The sequence below is a fragment of the Ranitomeya variabilis genome, chromosome 5 (genome assembly GCF_051348905.1).
Source record: "Ranitomeya variabilis isolate aRanVar5 chromosome 5, aRanVar5.hap1, whole genome shotgun sequence".
NCBI lineage: Eukaryota > Metazoa > Chordata > Amphibia > Anura > Dendrobatidae > Ranitomeya > Ranitomeya variabilis.
In genome coordinates, this window is record NC_135236.1 from 582,652,663 (window position 1) to 582,676,864 (window position 24,202).

General features: G+C 43.5%; 1 protein-coding gene across 1 annotated transcript in view; it reads left to right on the forward strand.

The window, feature by feature from the left end:
- LCP2 (lymphocyte cytosolic protein 2) overlaps positions 1-24,202 on the forward strand; it is a 1,300,494-nt gene that overhangs the window by 625,041 nt on the left and 651,251 nt on the right. Inside the window, exon 12 of the mRNA XM_077265986.1 lies at positions 16,238-16,263. Coding sequence (XP_077122101.1) covers positions 16,238-16,263 — 26 coding nt within the window. The remainder of the gene's footprint in view (positions 1-16,237; positions 16,264-24,202) is intronic.

Consider the following 24,202-nt stretch of genomic DNA (forward strand, 5'->3'; position numbering starts at 1 on the left):
GTGTGTGTCTGGAGAAAAAGGATTGTATGTGGAGGAACAGTTCTGAGAATAAGGTGAGATGGCTGGGGAGGATGGAGGAAGAAATGACTAGTTCCTTACAAGGTGGAGAGATTGCAGGAGATTGTAAGAAGGAAAATAGTATGGGGGTGAATGAGAAAAGAAACCGAAACATTGTAGTGGTTTGGTGTTCTGTTACCTTCCAGTCAATTCCAGTCCAATTCAGTCTAATTCAAATTCATAATTAAAAAGATGTAATTTAAAAGATGGAAGTTAAAAGATGAAATGCAGCAGACTGCGTCTGTAGCAGACGCCTGCATGTGAATATATCCCCAGTTAAGGGCATTCAGGTGTGAATACATACATACATATTAATTGTATTACTTAATACACTTATACCTTTTGAACCCAGACACAGGCCCTTTTATATATCGTATGAGCACACACACAGACAGTAAGAGCCTCCATATAGCCTCCCCATGATCAGCATGAGACCCCACATACCCTCCCAAGGATCAGTATGAGATCCCATACAGCCTCGCTGTGTTCTGCATAAGACCTCACATATCGTCTCCAAGTCTAGCATGAGACCCCACATAGCCTCTCCATGCCCAGCATGAGACCCTACATGGCCTCTCCAAGTCCAGCATGAAACCGTACATAGCTTCCCCATGATCAGCAAGAGACCCACATAGCCTCCCTATTTACAGCATGAGACCCACACAACTTACCCATGATCAGCAGGAGACCCATATAGCTTCCCCTTGATCAGCAGACCAATATAACCTCTCCATGATCAGCCGGAGACCCACATAACTGCCCCATGATTAGCAGGAGACCCTCATAGCCTCCCCATTATCAGAAGGAGACCAACATAGCCTCCCAATGATCAGAAGAAGACCCACATAGCATTCCCATGATCAGCAGGAGACCCACATAGTCTTGCTATGTCCATCAGGAGACCCACATAGCCTCTTGAAAGAACAGCACGAGACCCACATAGCCTCCTCAATAAAAGCTAATTTTTAAGGTTTTTTTTCTGTCCAGTCGGTGCCTTTTTTATACTGGACCCCAATTAACTTTCACAGATACAATTTTCTTTTCACCGCTGGTATCTCCAGTATTAGATAAGAAAAACAGGGTATGAATCAATGTGAACAATCTCTTCTTAACTCAGCACCCCTAACAACTCCAGTATTAGGCCAGGTATACAGGGTGGACAGCTGTGTGAGCAGCCTCTTCTTACCTTATCACTTTTGGTATCTACAGTCTTGGATCAGATATACAGGACGGACAGCAGTGTGAGCAACCTTTAACTGCGGCACACATAGTTTCTCCTGTATTAGATCAGAAAAACATGCTTTTACATGTATAAAAGTTTTAATTACTTTTATTTTATGTACACTGCACAAACATAAAGGGAACACTTAAACAACACAATGTAACTTCAAGTCAATCACATTACTGAAAAACCAACCTGTCCAGTTATGAAGCAACACTGATTGTGAATCACTTTCTCCTGCTGTTGTGCAATTAGCAAGACAACCCCTATAAATAAGTGGTTCTGCAGGGGGTGACCACAGACCATTTCTCTGTTCACATCCTTTTTGGCTGTTTTTTTGGTCACTTTTTCATTTTGTCATTGATCTCACCCCTAGAGGTACTGTGCAGTAGCATGAGGCAGTGTCTACAACCCACAGAAGTTGCTCGGGTAGTGCAGCTCATCCAGAATGGCACATCAGTGTAAACTGTGGTAAGAAGGGTAGCTGTGTCTGTCAGCACAGTGCCCAGATCATGGAGCAGATACCAGGAGACAGGCCAGTACACCAAGAGAAATGGAGGGGGCCATAGGTGGGCAACAATCCAGCAGCAAAACCGCTGCCTCCTCCTTAGTGCAAGGAGGAACAGAAGGAACAGTGACAGAACCCTGCAAAATGACTTTCAGCGGGCCACTAACATCTACAGTGCCTTGCCAAAGTATTCAGCCCGCTGGAATTTTCAACCTTTTCCCACATATCATGCTTCAAACATAAATATATCAAATGTAAATTTTTGGTGAAGAATCAACAACAAGTGGAACACAGTTGTGAAGTTGAACAAAATGTATTGGCTATTTTAAATTTTTGTGGAAATTCAAAAACTGAAAAGTGGGGTGTGCAATATTATTTGGCCCCTTTACTTTCAATGCAGCAAACTCACTCCAGAAGTTCATTGTAGATCTCTGATTAATCCAATGTTATCATAAATGCCTAATGATGATAAATATAATCCACCTGTGTGTAATCAAGTCTCCGTATAAATGCACCTGCTCTGTAATAGCCTCAAGGTTCTGTTTGAAGCACAGAGAGCATCATGAAGACCAAGGAACACAACAGGCAGATCTGCGATACTGTTGTGGAGAAGTTTAAAGCCGGATTTGGATACAAAATGATTTCTGAAACTTTAAACATCCCAAGGAACACTGTGTAAGCGATCATATTGAAATGAAAGGCGTATCATACCACTGCAAATCTGCCAAGACCCGGCCGTTCCTCTAAACTTTCATCTCCATCAAGGAGAAGACTGATCAGAGATGTAGCCAAGAGGCCCATGATCACTCTGGATGAACTGCAGAGATCTACAGCTGAGGTGGGACAGTCTGTCCATAGGACAACAATCAGTCGTACACTGCACAAATCTGGCCTTTATGGAAGAGTGGCAAGAAGAAAGCCATTTCTCAAAGATATCCATAAAAAGTGTAATTTAACGTTTGAAACAAGCCACCTGGTAGACACACCAAACATGTGGAAGAAGGTGCTCTGCTCAGATGAAACCAAAATCGAACTTTTTGGCAACCATCCCAAACGATATGTTTGGCGTAAAGACAACACAGCTTATCACCCTGAGCACGCCATCCCCACTGCCAAACATGGTGGTGGCAGCATCATGGTTTGGGCCTGCTTTTCTTCAACAGGGGCAGGGAAGATGGTTAAAATTGATGGGAAGATGGATGGAGCCAAATACAGAACCATTCTTGAAGAAAACCTGTTGAAATCTGCAAAAGACCTGTGACTGGGACAGAGATTTGTCTTCCAACAAGACAAAGATCCCAAACATAAAGCAAAATCTACAATGGAATGGTTCACAAATAAACGTATTCAGGTGTTAGAATGGCCAAGTCAAAGTCCAGACCTCAATCCAATCGAGAATCTGAGGAAAGAGCTGAAAACTGCTGTTCACAAACTATCTCGATCAAACCTCACTGAGTTCAAGCTGTTTTCCAAGGAAGAATGGGCAAGAATTTCAGTCTCTCGATGTACAAAACTGATAGAGACATACCCCATGCTACTTGCAGCTGTAATATCACCAAAAGGTGGTGCAACAAAGCATTAAGTTAAAGGGGCCGAATAATATTGCACGCCCCACTTTTCAGTTTTTGAATTTCCACAAAAATGTCAAATAACCAATAAATTTCGTTCAACTTCACAATTGTGTTCCACTTGTTGTTGATTCTTCACCAAAAATTTATATTTGGTAGCTTTATGTTTGAAGCATGATATGTGGTAAAAGGTTGAAAAGTTCCAGCGGGCCAAATACTTTCGCCAGGCACTGTAGATGTTAGTGGCCTGCTGGAAGTCATTTTGCAGGGTTCTGGCACTGTTCCTTCTGTTCCTCCTTGTACAAAGGAGGAGGCAGCAGTTTTGCTGCTGGATTGATGCCCACCTAATGCCCCCCACCATTTCTCCTGGTGTACTGGCCTGTCTCCTGGTATCTGCTGTATGGCACTGTATGTATCTACTCAAACTGTCAGAAACAGACTCTATGAGAATATGAGGGCCCGACTTCCAAAAGTATGTGTTGTTATTAAAGCCCAACACCGTACACGGCGATTGGCATTTGCCAGAAAACAGCAAGATTGGCAGATTTGACATAGGCACCCTGTGCTCTTCACGGATGAGAACATGACAGATATGTCTGGAGACATCGTGGACAACTTTCTGCTGCTGCAACATCCTCCAGCAAGATAGGTTTGGCAATGAGTCAGTAATGGTGTGGGGAGGCACGCACAGCCCTCCATTTTCTAGCCAGGGGTACCCTGACAGCTATTAGGTACCGGGATGAGATCCTCGGACCCATTGTGAGACCATATGCAGGTGCAGTGGGCCCTGGGTTCCTTCTGATGCATGACAATGCTAGGTCTCATATGCCTGAAGTGTGTCAGCAGTTCCTGCATGAAGAAAGCACTGATGCTATGGACTGGCCTGTCCGTTCCCCAGACCTGATTCCAATCAAGCACATCTGAGACATCATGTCTCACACCATCCACCAACGTTACATTGCACCACAGACTCTCCAGGAGTTGATGCCTTAATCCAGGCCTGAGGGGGAGATGCCTCAGGAGAACATCTGCTGCCTCATCAGGAGCATGCCCAGGCATTGTTGGGGGGTCATACAGGCACGTGCAGCCCACACACACACTACTGAGCATCATTTTCTTGTCTTGAGGCATTTCCACTGAGGTTGGATCAGCCTGTAAATTCATTTTTCACTTTGATTTTGAGTATAATTCCAAATCCAGATCTCCATGGGAAATTAATTTTCATTTAAATTGATTATTTTTATGTTTTGTTGTTCTCAAAGCATTCTACTATGTAATGAATAAATATTTGCAACTGGAATATTTCATTCAGTGATATCTAGGATTCAGAATTTAAGTGTTCCCTTTATTTTTTTTGACCCGTTTTTATGTATTTAGTGACTGTGTTTGTATGTACCAGTCATGCCTATATGTGAATTTGTATACACGTATGTGGCTGTACAGTATGTAGTGTGTATGGAGAGAGTATGTACTGTATGTATGCATTTCTAGGGTGAGTGTGCATATACTGTATGTGTACCTCAATAATAGTTTGTATCATGACATTGGAATCATCATTTTTTATCTCTAGGCCTATAGTACATCATCTAACGTTCCACACAGACTCTTACCTCTGCTCCTAGCTCTCACATGGTATGTTCATTCACCCAGCTCTCCTGCCTTGTCTGTCTATGAAGTGCATATAGTACATCATCCAACTTTCCACACAGACTCTTACCTCTGCTCCTAGCTCTCACATGGTATGTCTTTCAACTAACCCTAGCTTTACCCCAGTGTTATTTATGATGTTGTTTACTCTGGCCTGATTATATGCATCTGGTCCACTCTTAATTCTCTGACCAAGATGAACAGAGACCACTCCTCTGCTTCACACCTGAATGCACTTAGTTGTACATATATTGCATAGCACAAGTCTGCAAAGACTTTATTCTGCAGTGTGATTCCTATAAGTGTATCCTAGAAGTGTGAAGATTAATGTAGAATTGAACCAGAAGGGAACTGAAGGTAACTGGACATAGTCACTGTAAACAATGTTTCTGTTTGTCTTCACTTTCACCCCTATAATCCTTCACTTTCTGCTAACTCCCCTAATCCCTACACCTAGTAAGGAACTGTTTATCTCTTCTTCAATCCTCCCCATGAGTCGCCCACCAGGGCCGTGGGGTACCCGGTACCGGGTCCGGTGTTCACAGGGGGATGTCATGGTGGTGGCCCGGTCCGTGGCCCTGGGCGCCCATGTAAAAGGGATAATTGAATATAGTTTATGTTCGTGACGCCACCTGTGGTATTCGGTCAGTGGGGACCGACACTGCTTTAAGGGGTCCTCTGGGGTGATGTTATGGCAGCTAGATGGTGTAACTTCCCACAGGTGAAGTGTATCTCCAGGGCTCCCGGTGTGTAGATGGAAGATGGTGAATGGTGCAGTAAAGAATGAGGACACAAGTTTGCAGTCTCTTTACCTGGTTTTACTGAAGACTTCAGGCAGCCACTGTCCAGGGTACCAGATCACAGGGCAGGCAGGGTCCGGCCGGCTTGGAAACGAATCCAGAGTCCCCTTTACCAGGTGGAGTTAAAAGCCTTCCTCTAGCACGGTGGTGTTGTAGTCCCTTACTGCCTATGGCTTCAGATAAGGTCCTCATAGTTCTTCTCTCTGTCCCCTATATAGGATAGGACAATACCTGTATGACAGGTAACTCAAGCCTTTTTACAGGAACTCTATCACGCCACGGACTCTATGTGTTACTGTGTCTTCAGGTGTGTTTGGTGGACAGGTAACTTGCAGTTCAGCTCTCCTGCCAGTCTCTGCTATGTGTCTTAGAGTCCCACAAATGCCTCAGTTTTCCGGCTGCCGGTTATCTGCACTTTGCTAGGGAGACAGTCTGCTCACTGCTGTCCTCCCCCTGGTGTCACTCTCCTGTGCTTTGCTCTCCTGCATGCTCACTGAACAATGTTCGGCTTTCTGTATGTCTCTAATACTTGTAGGGGATAACTCTGGAGAATCTTTGCGTGGAACAAGACAACTACAGGACACAGTTTTGTAAATGGTAAAGTCTATATTATCACACGGCGATTCAAACAGGTGCAGAGAGAAACTCAAGTCCACAACACTTGGTGTAAATATTAAACGCAGCTTAGCAGTCTATAGGGAACTTCAGAGGAAAATGCAACCACACAGAAAGTCTATGAAGCACAATTATTCTTGAGGATACTTGACACGAATAAGTCCTTGTTTTAGTCCAAACACAGATAGATATGCTTATAAGGCAGTTCAAATAATATCTTAGCTCAACCAGGGAGGCCTGGGTAATAGTCTCAGGTTTTTGCAGAGCAGAAACAGCTTACATGTCCAGCAAATGCAGATGGAAGTAAACACGAGCAGCAGATGAAGGAGGATTACTGGAAACTGGTGTATGCAGCAGGAACTCAGAGCAGAGAAGCAGGATCACCACACAGGTTCACAAGAGCAGGTATATAGCCAGGGAGTCACCAGAGTCAGGAGCTAGATACAAGGCAGAATACTCTAGCACAGACTGAAGGCTGGGGTGGAGTTTTATAGCAGGAAGACACAGTGCACATGAGACCAAAGACGCCATCTTGGAAAAGGGCAGTAATGCACAAAAGGTAATAAAAAATGTTCAGAGTCCTGACATTACTCCCTCCTTAGAAGCAGCCTCAGGACGATCCTGGTTTATCAGGGAATCTCTGATGAAAACGAGAAGTCTTCTGTTGGGCATTGATGTTTTCCACAGGTTCCCAAGAGTCTTCCTCAGGGGGATATCCATGCCAACAACAATTTCCTCCACCACAAATTGTTCTTCCCCATCAATCACCACAGCCTGCGGAGGTGACACAACACATCCCTGAAAGGTATTACTAGATACAGGCTTTAGTAAAGATACATGAAAAACTGGATGTACCTTCATAGTCCTAGGCAGCTTCAGCCGGCAGGCCACAGAGCTCACAATACCGTTGATCTTGAAAGGGCCAATGAATTTCTGTCCAAGTTTTTGTGAAGGAACGTTTAACTTCAGATTCTTAGCTGCTAACCACACAGAATCTCCTACCTTGAACATGGGTGCAGGTTTACGGAATCTATCAGCCGATCTCTTATAACGTTCTTGAGCTGTGGTCAGGGATTCCTTCAGAAACTCCAGATTTTGCCTCATCGCAGTCAGCCTTTCCTCCACTGCTGGAACTGGAGAATTAATTAGAGACCTAGGTAAGATACATGGATGATAACCCAGATTGGCAAAGAAAGGTGTAAATTTAGTGGAGGCGCTCTGAGAATTGTTATATGAAAATTTGGCTAATGGCAGCAACTCTAACCAATCATCCTGGAGATGGCTGACATAGCATCTTAAATATTGTCCCAGCGTCTGGTTGGTACGCTCAGTCTGACCATTTGTCTGGGGATGGTAAGCGGAAGGGAGACAGACATTAATATTGAGTGCAGAGCAAAAACCCCTTCCAGAATCTTGAAGTGAACTGTACTCCACGGTCAGAGATGATCTCATCCGGAACCCCATGCAACCGAAAGACATTCTGTATAACCAAGTTCACTGTATCTTTAGCTGAGGGGAGGCCGGTGCACGGAACAAAATGAGCAGCTTTAGTCAGGTGATCAACTACCACCATAATTGTATTCATGCCCCCCGATGTAGGCAGCTCCACAATAAAGTCCATTGATATAGACCCCCAAGGGCGGGACGGAACAGGTAATGGTTGTAGAAGACCCGTAGGTGCCACATGAGGAGTCTTGCAATGAGCACATACCTCGCAAGAGAGAACATAGTCCTTGGTATCCTTCAGGCAAGTTGACCACAAGAAGAATTGGCTCAGGAACTCTTGTGTCTTCTGTACCCCCCTGTGACCAGCCAACTTGGAGTCATGTACCAACTTGAGGATCTGCAGACGGACGACCTCAGGGATGTAGATATGTCGATCTCTGAACCACATGCCACTCTTAAAGACAAGATTAATATCCACAGGTGGGTTGGCCAGAAATACATCACCGTCATAGGCCTCCCTGCACTCCTTCCACAAGTCCTGATCGTGGATAACTCCGATGAAATTGGCATCAGATAGAATGGTCTTGGACGGGGCTCCAGATACAGAATCCGCAGCATGGATTCAGGATAAAGCATCAGCCTTCCCATTACGAGAACCTGGATGGTACGAGATAACAAAGATAAATTGATTTAAAAATAAGTTCCAACGAGCCTGATGAGGAGAAAGACATCTAGCAGATCTAAGGAACTCTAAATTGCGATGGTCAGTTAGCACTATGATCTGTTGTGCATCTCATTGCAGATGATGCCTCCATTCTTTGAAAGCCGCAATAATAGCCAGCAATTCCTTGTCTCCCACGTCGTAATTCTTCTCTGCTGAGGTTAGTCTACAGGAAAAGAAAGCACAAGGATGTAGCAGACCCTTCTCTCCAGTTCTTTGGGAGGGAATAGCCCCCAAAGCATTATCAGAAGCGTCCACCTCCACATTGAATGAAAGTATTGGATCTGAGTGTATCAACAGCGGTGCTGATGTGAAACAGATCTTAAGCCGATCAAAAGCTTTTTGAGCCTGTGATGACCACTTAAAGGGCTTTTCCTTCTTTGTAAAGGAAGTAATGGGACGGACAATATCAGAAAAATTTAGAATAAAGCGTCTGTAGAAATTTGCAAAACCAATAAAACGTTGGACCTCCTTAACGTTCTTGGGTACCGGCCAGTCAAGGATTGCCTGAATCTTACCAGATTCCATGTTCAGCCCCTGGGGAGAGATGATATAACCTAAGAACTGTATCTCAGAATGATGGAACTCGCATTTCTCCGGCTTAATATACAGATGGTTCTCTTTCAGACGTCTTAAAACAGTTTTGACATGTTCTTCATGTTCCTGTAAAGAGTCAGAAAAGACTAGTATATTGTCCAAATAGATCACCACAAACTGGTCCAACAAATCTCTGAAAATGTCATTAGCAAGGTGTTGAAACGTTGCAGGGGCGTTACAAAGCCCGAAGGGCATCACAAGATATTCAAAGTGTCCATACCGGCATCTGAATGCTGTCTTCCACTCATCCCCTGGACGAATACGCACCAAATTATAAGCCCCACGAAGATCCAGTTTAGAGAACACCTTAGCATGGCGGACTCTTTCCAGTAATTCGGGAATCAGAGGCAAAGGGTAACGGTTTCTTACGGTTACATTATTGAGTTCCCGATAGTCAACACAGGGTCTCAGGGTCCCATCCTTCTTTTTTACAAATAATATAGGTGCCCCTGCTGGTGAGGAAGAAGGACGTATGAAGCCTTTGGCCAGATTTTCATCAATATACTCCTTTAAGGCTTGAAGCTCAGGTGCCGCCAAAGGGTATACGTTACCAAAAGGAATAGCTGCCCCAGGAAGCAGCTCAATAGGACAGTCATAATACCTGTGTGGAGGAAGCTGATCTGCATTCTTCTTGTCACAGATGTCAGAGAACTCTTTATATGCTGGAGGTAAAGAAAATACCTGTACATGTGGTTCCGTAGCCGTAGACTCAGGGACAGCTTCTGTTAACACTGAGTTGCTCCTTGTTAGAAAGATAATCTCCTTGGTCTTCCAGTTGATAATTGGGTTCTGAGAACACAACCAAGGAATGCCTAAAATCACAGGAAAATGAGAAGAAATTAGCAAGAAAGAAAGTTGCTCCTGATGATTAGGCTCCTACAAAATTTCAAGGGGTACGGTCTCCTGATCCACAGGCCCAGAGATTAAAGGTGACCCATCCACTCTTTCCATGGTAATTGGAGAGGCTCTTTGCTGAACTTCAATACCATGTTCCTTGGCAAATGCGATATCCATGAAATTGCCACCTGCACCAGAGTCAATCATAGCTGCACTGGAAATCCACTGTCCTGAACACAGGATCTTAATAGGGAGAGAAGAGTAAGAGTTCTTTTCCTTAAGCTCCTTGGGAGGTGAAGTCATAGAAAGTGAATGGAATACAGCGTTTAAAGGCAGGCTACATTCAGAGATGTCAGATTCATCATCACAGTTGTCATAATCTCCTACTGCTGCTATCACCTTGTTAGGCCGTCTAGGACACTTAGGACAATTGATCAAGAAGTGGTCAGACTGGCCGCAGTAGAAACATAGACTTTCATGAAGGCGATGCTCCCGGCGCTCATTGATCTAGCGCCTCTGAACGGAATCAATTTGCATGGGCACCGCCTCCTCCTCCCGGGATGTTTTACCTGCAGGCTCTTTGGAAGGAAGGGAACAGTTAGAAATACGGTTATATGCAGCAAACTTCTCCTGCCTATGCTCAGTAAGGCGAATGTCTATGCGCACACAATGCTGTATAAATGTCTCTAGCTCTTGTGGTGACTCAGAGCGAGCTAGTTCATCTTTTACAATACTACACAGACACCTTTTAAAAATAGGCAATTGTGCATAACTGTCCCAATTGGTATCTACCGCTAATCTCCTAAATTCAGTAGCATACTCAATAACAGAACGTTTAGCCTGGCGTTAAGACAATAAAGCAGATTCAGTGGCTGCACGGCCATTAGGGTCATCAAACATTAATGCCATAGCGGCATAAAGGGTAAAGTCGCTTGTGCAGCTATTTGCGTGCTTATGTCCTGAAAAGCCCGTCCTTACTGGGACTCTATGCCAGCATGTTTGTTTTCCTGGGCTGCCATGCGGGTGCTTAAGTCCTGCAAAGTCTGTCCAAACACTTGTTGATTGTGTTCAAAGCTTCCAAACTTCTTTTGCAGTCCTTCCACATCTTTCTGCAGTGATCTAATTATGGAAAACACCTGCTCTAATCTGCTTTCTGCAGTCATTGTTCCAGCAGTCTCCTCTTTTCTGGCTAGAGTATCCTGTAATAATTATAGGGGATAACTCAGGAGACTCTTTGCGTGGAACAAGACAACTACAGGACACAGTTTTATAAGTGGTAAAGTCTATATTATCACACAGCGATTCAAACAGGTGCAGAGAGAAACTCAAGCCCACAACACTTGGTGTAAATATTAAATGCAGCTTAGCAGTCTATAGGAAACTTCAGAGGAAAATGCAATCACGCAGAAAGTCTATGAAGCACAATTATTCTTGAGGATACTTGACACGAATAAGTCCTTGTTTTAGTCCAAACACAGATAGATATGCTTATAAGGCAGTTCAAATAATATCTTAGCTCAACCAGGGAGGCCTGGGTAATAGTCTCAGGTTTTTGCAGAGCAGCAACAGCTTACATGTCCAGCAAATGCAGATGGAAGTAAACACGAGCAGCAGATGAAGGAGGATTACTGGAAACTGGTGTATGCAGCAGGAACTCAGTGCAGAGTAGCCGGATCACCACACAGGTTCACAGGAGCAGGTATATAGCCAGGGAGTCACCAGAGTCAGGAGCTGGATGCAAGGCAGAATACTCTAGCACAGACTGAAGGCTGGGGTGGAGTTTTATAGCAGGCACAGTGCACATGAGACCAAAGATGCCATCTTGGAAAAGGGCAGTAATGCACAAAAGGTAATAAAAAATGTTCAGAGTCCTGACAGTCTTTTTCTTTAGGAGCTGTAGTACTTCAGACTACACTGCCCCTTCGTACGTTCTTCCTGCCTCAGACTGCTCCATTCTGCTTCCTGGCACTTTCTCACTGACTTTCCTTCCAAACTACAATATATATCCGTATGCAGGGGAGTCACCTAGGAATAGGATCAAAAGCTCCCTCTTGTGGCCTGGAGTGTGAACATGTTGTGTGCATTGTGATTACCTGATGATAGTTATCCTCCATCGCTTCCAAACGTAACATCACTCTCCCCATGAGAAAAACAATGGTACTTTGACAACCAGGACCCTGGGGCGCCACAACCATCCATCTCACCTCCTCCTCAGAACTGTTCCTCAACATACAATCCTCTATCTCCAAGCACAGACAGCCACCTCATGCCCTCTCCTGCTCCCACCTGCTAACACTTTCTCTGCTCCTTCTCGCTGCTGGTGATTATCTTTCCAAACCCGGGTCCTCCTCACCACATCCCCACAGTAAGTTCTACCTCCCATCCGCGCTCCATCACAAATTTCCATAACCACTCTAACCTTATACCCAGCCACCCAGCCACCCAGCCACCCAGCCCCCGCTTCCCCAGTCCCACTAACAGGAGCTCAGTGGAACGCTCGCTCTGTCCGCAACAAGCTTTCCTACATCCATGATCTTTTTGTTACTACCAAATTTTCCTTCCTCGCCATCACCGAAACCTGGCTCACCCCCTCTGACACAGCCTCTCCTGCTGCACTTTTGTATGGTGGCTTCCACCTTTCTCACGCACCCCGCCCCAGCTGCAACCATGGTGGAGGAGTTGTGTTGTGAATCCGCTTTTGGGCTCCCCTGGTGGTTGCTGGTGGTACTGGTGACTTGTGTGTCTTTGCTGTCTCAGTTCACCTGCTCCCATCAGTGTTTGGGAGTTTCCTATTTAGCCTTGCTCTCCAGTCATTTCCTTGCCGGTCATCATTGTAACAAGAGCCTTCGGTTGCATGTTCCTGCTACTAGTCTGCTGATCAGCTAAGTGGACTTTGTCCTTTTGTTTTGTATCTTTTGTCCAGTTTGCAGTTTTGTTATTTTCTGTAGCTGGAAGCTCTTGTGGGCTGAAATTGCCACTCCTGTGTCATGAGTTGACACAGGAGTCTTAAAGTAATTTCAGGATGGTTTTTTGATAGGGTTTTCAGTTGACCGTGAAGTCCTCTTTTGTATCCTTCTGCTATCTAGTAAGTGGACCTCTCTTTGCTAAATCTACCTTCATACTGTGTATGTCTTTTCCTCTAAACTCACCGTCATTACATGTGGGGGGCTGCTATCATCTTTTGGGGTATTTCCCTAGAGGTAAGCCAGGTCTGTTCCTTCCTCTACCAGGGGTAGTTAGTCCTCCGGCTGGCGCGTGGCATCTAGGGTTAATCAGGTATGCTCCCTGGCTACTATTAGTTGTGTGGTAGATTTAGCTCACGGTCAGCTCGAGATTCCATCACCCAGAGCTCGTCCGTTATCTTTGTGTTTTGATGTTTCCCTGCCATTGGGAATCATGACAGAGTTGGTTTTCTCCTGTCAGATAACTGCTCCTTTTGCCCCAATCCCACTGCTGCCCTCTGTTACCCTCCCTTCCTTTGAGGTGCACTCTGTGCACATCTACACCCCCTCCAACTTCCAACTGGCTGTCATTTACCGCCCCCCAGGGCCAGCTACCACCTTCTTTGACCACTTTGCCACCTGGCTACTTCATTTTTTTTCTGCGGACATCTCCACTATCATCATGGGCGACTTCAACATCCCCATTGACACTTCCCTCTCAGCTGCCACTAAACTTCCATCTTTCACTTCCTCCTTCAGCCTCACTCAATGGTCTTCTGCAGCCACTCACAATGGTGGTCACACACTGGACCTCATCTTCACCTACCTCTGCTCCCTGTCTAACCTCTCTAACTCACCTCTTCCTTTTTCTTTCCACAATCTACTTACATTCTCTTCCCTCTCCACTCCTTGTCTACAAACCCCACCCCACAAACTTGCACATCCTCGCAGAAATCTTAAAGACCTTGATCTACACTCACTCTCTGAATCGCTCCTCCCTCTCACAGACATAAGTTCCCTACACAATGCGGATGATGCTGCCGCTCTATATAACACCACAATACCTGTAGCTTTGGAATCTCTTGCCCCTCTCACACATACCAAAGCTCGTAAAATCTAGAGGCACACCAGCCTGACCAAAGAACTGAGGCAAGCTTCCAGGGCTGCTGAGTGGAGATGGAAAAGCTCCCACTCCAACGAGCACTTCATCACATTCAAACAGTCCCTCACTACTTTGAAGACAACACTCACCATGGCTAAACAAACCTACTTCTCATCTCTCATATCCTCCCTGTCTCACAACCCTAAACAATTATTCAACACCTTCAATTCTCTCCTCTGTCCACCAGCACCTCCTCCCTCCCCACTTATCTCAGCTGAAGACTTTGCCTCATTTTTCAAGCAGAAGATTGATAACATCAGAGACAGTTTTAGTCGACATCCCCAAGAGCCCTTCCTCCCAACTGCCCAGCCCTCCCCCTCCAAAACCAACGTCTCCACCATTACAGAAGATCGACTCTCCACTCTACTCTCAAGATCCCATCTCACCACATGTGCACTTGACCCAATCCCATCCCACTTCATCCCAACCCTAACCCATCTCTTCAACCTATCACTAACAACTGGTATTTTCCCCTCAAGCTTTAAACATGCCTCAATCACACCTATCCTCAAAAAGCCCTCTCTTGACCCATCCTTTGTATCTATCTATCTATCGCCCTATATCACTTCTCCCCTATGCCTCAAAACCACTGGAACAACACGTCCATCTTGATCTGTCCTCCCATCTCTCTTCCTACTCTCTCTTCAACCGCTTACAATCTGGCTTCCGATCACACCATTCCACTGAAACTGCCCTAACTAAGGTCACCAATGACCTATTAACCGCTATGAGCAACTGACACTACTCTGTCCTCCTCCTCCTGGACCTGTCCTCTGCCTTTGACACAGTGGACCCTATTACTGCAGACCCTCTCATCCCTTGGCATCTCAGACTTGGCCTTATCCTGGATCTCCTCATACCTAACAGACCGGACATTCAGCGTCTCCCATTTCACACCACTTCCTCACCTCGCCCCCTATCTGTCGGAGTCCCGCAAGGTTAAGTTCTAGGGCCCCTGCTCTTCTCTATTTACACCTTTGGCCTGGGACAGCTCATAGAATCTCACAGTTTTTAGTGTCATCTCTATGCTGACAACGCGCAGATCTACAACTCTGGACCAGATATCACCACCCTACTAACCAGAATCCCTCAATGTCTGTCCGCTATTTCATCCTCCTTCTCCGCTAGATTTCTAAAACTTAACATGGACAAAACAGAATTCATCATCTTTCCCCATCTCACGTGACCCCCCCAACAAACCTATCCATTACATTAAACGGCTGCCCACTCTCTCATCATCTCCCCCCTTGATTACTATAACCTCCTGCTCTGTGGCCTGCCCTCTAACGCTCTTGCACCCCTCCAATCTATTCTAAACTCTGCTGCCCGACTAATCGACCTGTCCCCCCGCTATTCCCTGGCCTCTCCCCTCTGTCAATCCCTTCACTGGCTCCCTATTACCCAGAATCCAGTACAAAACCCTAACCATGACATACAAAGCCATCCACAACCTGTCTCCTCCATACATATGTGACCTCGTCTCCCGGTACTTTCCTGCACTCAACCTCCGATCCTCACAAGATCTTCTTCTCTACTCCCCTCTTATCTCCTCTTCCCACAATCACATACAAGATTTCTCTCGTGCATCACCCCTACTCTGGAACTCTCTACCACAACATATCAGACTCTCGCCTACCATCGAAACCTTCAAAAAGAATCTGAAGACCCACCTCTTCCGACAAGCCTACAACCTGCAGTAACCACCGATCGACCAAATCGCTGCACAACCAGCTCTACCCTCACCTATTGTATCCTCACCCATCCCTTGTAGATTATGAGCCATCGCGGGCAGGGTCCTCTCTCCTCCTGTACCAGTTGTGACCTATATTCTTTAAGATTATTGTACTTGTTTTTATTATGTAGACCCCTCCTCACATGTAAAGCGCCATGGAATAAATGGTGCTATAATAATAAATAATAATAATCCCTGTTATTTTGAAATACATTTTTACTTTATATACTGTACATAATCAATTCCATTCACCCAAATCTGTTTGTGATGGTGACATGCGTTTTGAATCATACAATCGCAGAAACTGTGTAATATAACCTACTGCTCCTGAATCTGCCCTTAAAATTATATGACTAATTAATTGTGATGTTTATTTTCACTAGGCTGTAACACTACCTGCAAACATAAGGTAAATGATTACACTGTAGCACGTAGTGCATTAGAAACATGAGAATTTAAAATATTTTTGTAAATAAGGATTTTTTTTTAATCCAACCTCTGTTTGGTAATTAATGTATCACAAAAGATACAGTCTCTAGACACACAAGGGAATATCTGGCATTTGTGTTTTTGAGCGTTACCATTATCACTTTGGGAGTCTGATACCAAGCACCCCCACTGAACAGCATCCCCTTTATTTGTCATGCTGTTATTTTAAAATATAGTAAATGTAATGCTCATAAAATTATACAGTGGGGAAAATATGTATTTGATACCCTGCCGATTTTGCAAGTTTTCCCACCTACAAAAAAATGGAGAGGTGTGTAATTTTTATCGTACATACACTTCACCTGTGAGAGAGAGAATCTAAAAATAAAAAGCAGAAAATCACATTGTATGATTTTTAAATAATTAGTTAGCATTTTATTGTATGAAATATGTATTTGATCTCCTAACAATCAGCTAGAAATCTGGCTCTCACAGAACTGCTAGTTTCATTCTTGCAAATATTGCCTTTCCATCTGAACTAATACATGCAACTAGCTTTTGAACCAGTTCTACACCCGGGTGATGAGCATTTTATTGGTACATTTCCTGTGCCATTTTTTAAGACACTGTGTCTGTGAATTTGCATATACTTTTGTCTTCAATGAAATGGCGTTAGATAGCACGGTGTGTGCACGCGCTGACTCTGACGCCATTTTAACAAAGTAATATACTACAACGTCAACATAGCAGTACGCACACGCAGGCCATAGGGATAATGGTGGGTGGTGCATGCGCACTGCTATGTTGACGCTGTAGTACATTACTATAATGGTGCCGGAGTCGGTTCGTGTACATACCTCGCTATCCGGCACCATTTTATTGATATATATTTATAAGATATGTGGTTAATCTGCAGGCCAATAGCATTATTTTGCTGCCTGTCGCCTGCATGCAGCCGAATGCAGCGGGGAGAAAACTAACTTTATTCTCCCTGCCAGCATTGGCTTCAGTCATTAAGGCAGGGACAGTGTGCTGAGTAAACACAGCGGCCGCTGTTACCGTGCCTCTTACACTGTCTGACACTGGCTCTATCTTGATCCTGATGGGTCACTCAGGGCCAGGGGCACGGTTACAGTAGCTGCTCTGTATTCTCAAAGCAATGACTGACCGGTGCCACTCCCAACCGCTTGACTGAAACCAAATGCTCCCCCATCCTGGTATTTGCTCTCCTATCCTATTATATGCTCCCCCATCCTGGTATATGCTCCCCCATCCTGGTATATGCTCCTACATCCTAGTCACCCATCCCATTATATGCTCCCTATCATGCCTGTGCTGCTGTTGATCCATACATCCATCCATAAATAGAGATACATACATACATACAAAAAACACTCCTACTCACCTTTCCCCCACTCCACTGCACCGAGTTGCCTGCTTTATTTAAATAACATGGCACCAGAGTCAGCACGTGAGTATACAGCACTATCCGGTACTACTTTGTAGAGGACTCCATGTGCAAATCTGTCTTTAACAAAATGGTGAGGGAAATCGCGCTTTGTGCAGATTCTGACTCCGGCACCACTTTGTCTTCAACAAACTGGTGCCGGAAATCCCGCTATGCGCAGGCACCTATTTATACTTCAATATCCGGTGTCACACTCCTCCATCCTCATCCTCCTCCCTGTCACCGCTGGATGTGTTCTTCTGAGTCCGGTCACACTGCGCAGGTGCAGTGCACGGTCCATAGCGGCTTTGGCCAGAAGGACACATCATGCGTTATATTATAGATTATATCATTCTTAAAAGGGATTTGCCAGCAGAATTTCACCCCACAAAATTATGAATATTATTATTATTATTTATTTATATAGCACCATTGATTCCATGATGCTATACATGAGAATGGGTTGCATACAAGTTACAGATATCGCTTAAAGTAAACAAACTAACAATGACAGACTTATACAGAGGGACGAGGACCCTGCCCTTGTGGGCTTACATTCTACAGGATTATGGGGAAGGAGACAATAGGTTGAGGGTTGCAGGAGCTCCGGTGTTGGTGGGGCAGTATCTCCGGTAGTGATGAGGAGGCAGCGAAGTCAGTGCAGGCTGTAGGCTTTCCTGAAGAGATGGGATTTCAGGTTCCGTCTGAAGGATCCGAATGTGGTTGATAGTTGGACGTGTTGGGGCAGAGAATTCCAGAGGATGGGGGATATTCTGGAGAAGTCTTGGAGGCGGTTGGATGAGGAGCGAATAAGTGTGGAGGAGAGAAGGAGGTCTTGGGAGGACTGGAGATTACGTGAGGGAAGATATCGGGAGATATATGGAGGAGACAGGTTATGGATGGCTTTGTAGGTCAGTATAGTAATTTGAACTGGATACGCTGAGGGAATGGGAGCCAGTGAAGAGATTTGCAGAGGAGGGAAGCGGAGGAGCCTCTAGCTCTTTTAAAGATAAGTCAAACTGTACCTATATCAAGGACATATAGGTCCTTCTCAAAAAATTAGCATATAGTGTTAAATTTCATTATTTACCATAATGTAATGATTACAATTAAACTTTCATATACTATAGATTCATTATCCACCAACTGAAATTTGTCAGGTCTTTTATTGTTTTAATACTGATGATTTTGGCATACAACTCCTGATAACCAAAAAAACCTGTCTCAATAAATTAGCATATCAAGAAAAGGTTCTCTAAATGACCTATTACCCTAATCTTCTGAATCAACTAATTAACTCTAAACACATGCAAAAGATACCTGAGGCTTTTAAAAACTCCCTGCCTGGTTCATTACTCAAAACCCCCATCATGGGTAAGACTAGCGACCTGACAGATGTCAAGAAGGCCATCATTGACACCCTCAAGCAAGAGGGTAAGACCCAGAAAGAAATTTCTCAACAAATAGGCTGTTCCCAGAGTGCTGTATCAAGGCACCTCAATGGTAAGTCTGTTGGAAGGAAACAATGTGGCAGAAAACGCTGTACAACGAGAAGAGGTGACCGGAACCTGAGGAAGCAGTGGACTGAGTCTGGTGTGGAAACATCCAGAGCCACCGTGCACAGGCGTGTGCAGGAAATGGGCTACAGGTGCCGCATTCCCCAGGTAAAGCCACTTTTGAACCATAAACAGCGGCAGAAGCGCCTGACCTGGGCTACAGAGAAGCAGCACTGGACTGTTGCTAAGTGGTCCCAAGTACTTTTTTCTGATGAAAGCAAATTTTGCATGTCATTCGGAAATCAAGGTGCCAGAGTCTGGAGGAAGACTGGGGAGAAGGAAATGCCAAAATGCCTGAAGTCCAGTGTCAAGTACCCACAGTCAGTGATGGTGTGGGGTGCCATGTCAGCTGCTGGTGTTGGTCCACTGTGTTTCATCAAGGGCAGGGTCAATGCAGCTAGCTATCAGGAGATTTTGGAGCACTTCATGCTTCCATCGGCTGAAATGCTTTATGGAGATGAAGATTTCATTTTTCAGCACGACCTGGCACCTGCTCACAGTGCCAAAACCACTGGTAAATGGTTTACTGACCATGGTATTACTGTGCTTAATTGGCCTGCCAACTCTCCTGACCTGAACCCCATAGAGAATCTGTGGGATATTGTGAAGAGAAAGTTGAGAGACGCAAGACCCAACACTCTGGATGAGCTTAAGGCCGCTATTGAAGCATCCTGGGCCTCCATAACATCTCAGCAGTGTCACAGGCTGATTGCCTCCATGCCACGCCACATTGAAGCAGTCATTTCTGCCAAAGGATTCCCGACCAAGTATTGAGTGCATAACTGAACATTATTATTTGATGTTTTTTTTGTTTGGTATTAAAAAACACTTTTATTTGATTGGTCGGGTGAAATATGCTAATTTATTGAGACAGGTTTTTTGGGTTATCAGGAGTTGTATGCCAAAATCATCAGTATTAAAACAATAAAAGACCTGACAAATTTCAGTTGGTGGATAATGAATCTATAGTATATGAAAGTTTAATTGTAATCATTACATTATGGTAAATAATGAAATTTAACACTATATGCTAATTTTTTGAGAAGGACCTGTACTCCATTCCTGAGAAATTAAAATTTGATTTGCTATGATTTGATATGCAAAAAGGTTCCAGCTCCCCTGGCGGAGCGGTTAGGGCAGGTACGTGCACTTTTGGCCACTCAATGAGACAGTGCACTTAATGCTATGTGTTCCCAGCTAATAGCTGGGAATTACTTAGTACTTAAAGCACCTCCACCTGTAGGGAGGTGCCTGAGTAACAATTGTAGTTTTTCAGTCTATAAGCTGCAAGTGTGATCTAGTTGCTGTACCAGACCAGTTACACATGTACCAGTTCTGCTTTCCTGTTCCCATATTATCTGAAATGATACCTGAATCCGAAACTGCTGCGGCAGTATCTGAAACGGAAACCGCTTTGGCGGTACGTGATCCTGGAAGAGCTCTAGTGGAACCTGAACCTGAAGCAGCATCTGTGATACCTGAATTCCAAAATCACCCAGGCAGTACCTGTACCTTATATCCATGCTACAAGTACCAGTTCCATCTGAATCAGTGGCTACATCTGTACCATCTGTATCCGGTACCACCTTGGACTCTTAATCTGTTGTTGCTGCTGTCCTGATGCTTGGGTTCAGCTGCTGGGTCTGTCCTGGAGTAGCTCCTGTCATCCAACTGGGCTCAAATCTAATCTCCACCATCAGGGTCTTTAGTGAAAACTCAGGTGGTTTCTTAATCCTGGCCAGAACCAGGCTCTCACGGATCTATGGTGCAGTGGGCCTACGATCCACTAGCTTGACAGTTGCACTGAGAAGTGAATAGAACTGGAGTGACAGAAGCTTCAGATCTACAGTCTCGATTGCATATCAATTCAGATGCTGATTTCTCAGTAATAAAGGAATGAAGTGGCCATGAGTAGTGGAGCGTCGGGTGGTTTCGTCAAACTCAATTTGACAGGTGGACACGCCCCTATCAAAGTGTATCAAAGTGTGTAACCCCTCCCCCCTGACAGCTGGCCTCCTTGTCTTCTAACAGCAGCTGTGTGGCAGCTCCCCCTCCCTTTTTATATAGTTTAATTTGTTAATACAGGGAATATTATCTCCGTAATTGTTTTATATTAGAGTTTTATATTTATAGGTGCTTTATAATGGGCGCATTATGTATGCGGGCATGTTACAACATGAATGTTATCCCCTGGGCATGTTACAACATGAGTGTTACCCCCGTAATTGATTTATATTAGAGTTTTATATTTATAGGTGCTTTATAATGGGCGCATTATGTGTGCGACCATATTACAACAATCGCAGGTATGAATCGTGGTGTTTTATACGTTTATAAAAAAGCAAAAGTCGGGGTATTGTAAAAGTAACCGTTGATTAGATGTCTATGTAACACACTATCATCACTTTCTGAACACTTGTTAAAACTCAGAAACTCTGGCTCGAATGTATGTCATGCAGACACACACCTGTTTTTTTTTTTTTTTTTTTTTTTTTTTTCTGACTGGAGCCCCTGCAGCCTGTACACAGTACACTTCTTTCAAAATAAATATCAATACTGCAACGTACAAAATAAATAACACGTTGGTTATACAGCAACAAACGCCTTACAGAATAATGTGATTATTTATCCACTATAAGTTGTGATTCATTATCACTGAACACATTCTAGCTGCAGAAACACTGGCTGTCTAGTTAACGGCCACACAACTGCTTGCATTTAAGTATGGAATACTGTCTCCTACTTAATTACCCTAACAGCTGGGATCCCTGTGCTTGGAAAATGACTGGATCACTGTGCATGGAAAATGACCGCGTATGATTCAAACCTGTGTTTGTGGGGCTCCCCGCAGCTGTTTCTCAGGTACCCCAAATAACGGGGCGCAAGCAGAGGCTGGCTAAAAATAGTTTACTGTGTGAAATAAAGCATGGTAGATTTCCCACTAGCCGAGAAAACACAGAATTTGCTAGCAGCTGGCACACAAAGCATCTGTCACCTTGAACGTCCTCTAAGAATTTAAACAACTAGTTAGATCAGTGAAGACAAGGGCAGTTTTGATTAAATTGATAATTGCAATTAGAACGCGGTAAATTTGAAAATGTTGACGAAATAATCGTGAGTGAAGACAAGTGCAGTTGGCCACTGCACATTTAGAGTGAAACAGCATATTTTTCAGCTTATAACGCAGTTTCTCATTTTCATGAGTTTTAAGAGGTCGTGTTATGTGTGATACGGGGGCTACATGCTCGTGTGGTTAATAGATAAAATACAGATATGATATGCCAATTCACCAACAGTGACCGGCTTACACATAACTCGACAATAATCAAGGGTAGATATACAATACAAGGCAATAGACTTTATTAAAGTATGTATCAGACAGGCGTGATATTTACTAAGGCAGCTGAAATGAATTTGCCTCTGTAATCAGAGCAGTGTATTTTATACACAGTGTTCACATATAGTGAATAGTGCTTCTATATGTATTTGTGCTGAGAGTGCATTCTGCAACCAGAGCAATACTGCTAGCTATCAGTGTGAAACTTTCAGACAAGTACAGTATATTCTGGACATATTATGTATAATTATTAGTTAATTGTTCACTAAAACGATCATTTCTGACAGAACAATGTCAAATTTTGACAAAGACAATTCAATAATATAAAAATTCTTACAGAATATAAAAAGCAAAAACATTAAATATGTATGTACACATGCATGATTTAGCTTAAAAGACATATTATGTATAATTATTAGTTAATTTTTCACTAAAATGACACAAAATTGTGTTTTATAATACACCAGGCTGTTTATTCATTATATGTTGTATTAAATAGAGTCTAACTATCACATTACACGTCTTGCTGTACCAGTATGTATCAGACTGCAATGGCACATCACACTGCTTGCTGTAGTGAATAGAGCTTCTATATGCAATTGTGCTGAGAGTGCAATCTGTTATCAGTGCAATACTGCTAACTATCAGTGTGAAACTTTCAGAGGACTGTGTTATGTGTGATAACTTACCGAAGCGGTAAAAGCAAAACACAGATGTAGAAGTTCAAAAATGACAGTCACTGTATGAGTTTTAATAGACTTTAATAAAGTATGTATCAGACAGGCGTGATATTTACTAAGGCAGCTGAAATGAATTTGCCTCTGTAATCAGAGCAGTGTATTTTATACACAGTGTTCACATATAGTGAATAGTGCTTCTATATGTATTTGTGCTGAGAGGGCATTCTGCAACCAGAGCGATACTGCTAGCTATCACTGTGAAACTTTCAGACAAGCACAGTATATTCTGGACATATTATGTATAATTATTAGCTAATTTTTCACTAAAATTATAATCTCTGCCCGAACAGCGGATTAAACTTGAAAATTTTGACAAAAACTATCCTATATTAATGTGCGTATTTTTATTACACTCACCACAGGTCATATTATGTATAATTATTAGTTAATTGTTCACTAAAATGATAATCTCTGCCCGAACAGCGGATTAAACTTGAAAATTTTGACAAAAACTATCCTATATTAATGTGCGTATTTTTATTACACTCACCACAGGTCATATTATGTATAATTATTAGTTAATTGTTCACTAAAATGATAATTTCTGCCCGAACAGCGGGTTAAACTTGAAAATTTTGACAAAAGCTATCCTATATTATGGCTCGTATTTTTATTACACTCATCCCCAAATGAGCCACTGCTAATTTGATGACACAATTTTTAGCATTTCAATACTATACATTAACTAAATGCTAGAGCTTATGTTACAGTATTTTATCTGTTTATTTTATAGCATTTTATCTGTTTATTTTATAGCATTTTATCTGTTTATTTTATAGCATATTAGATTTTCACATTATTTGTAGCTGTTTGTGTGGCTGCCTCTGTAAGCCGCATTT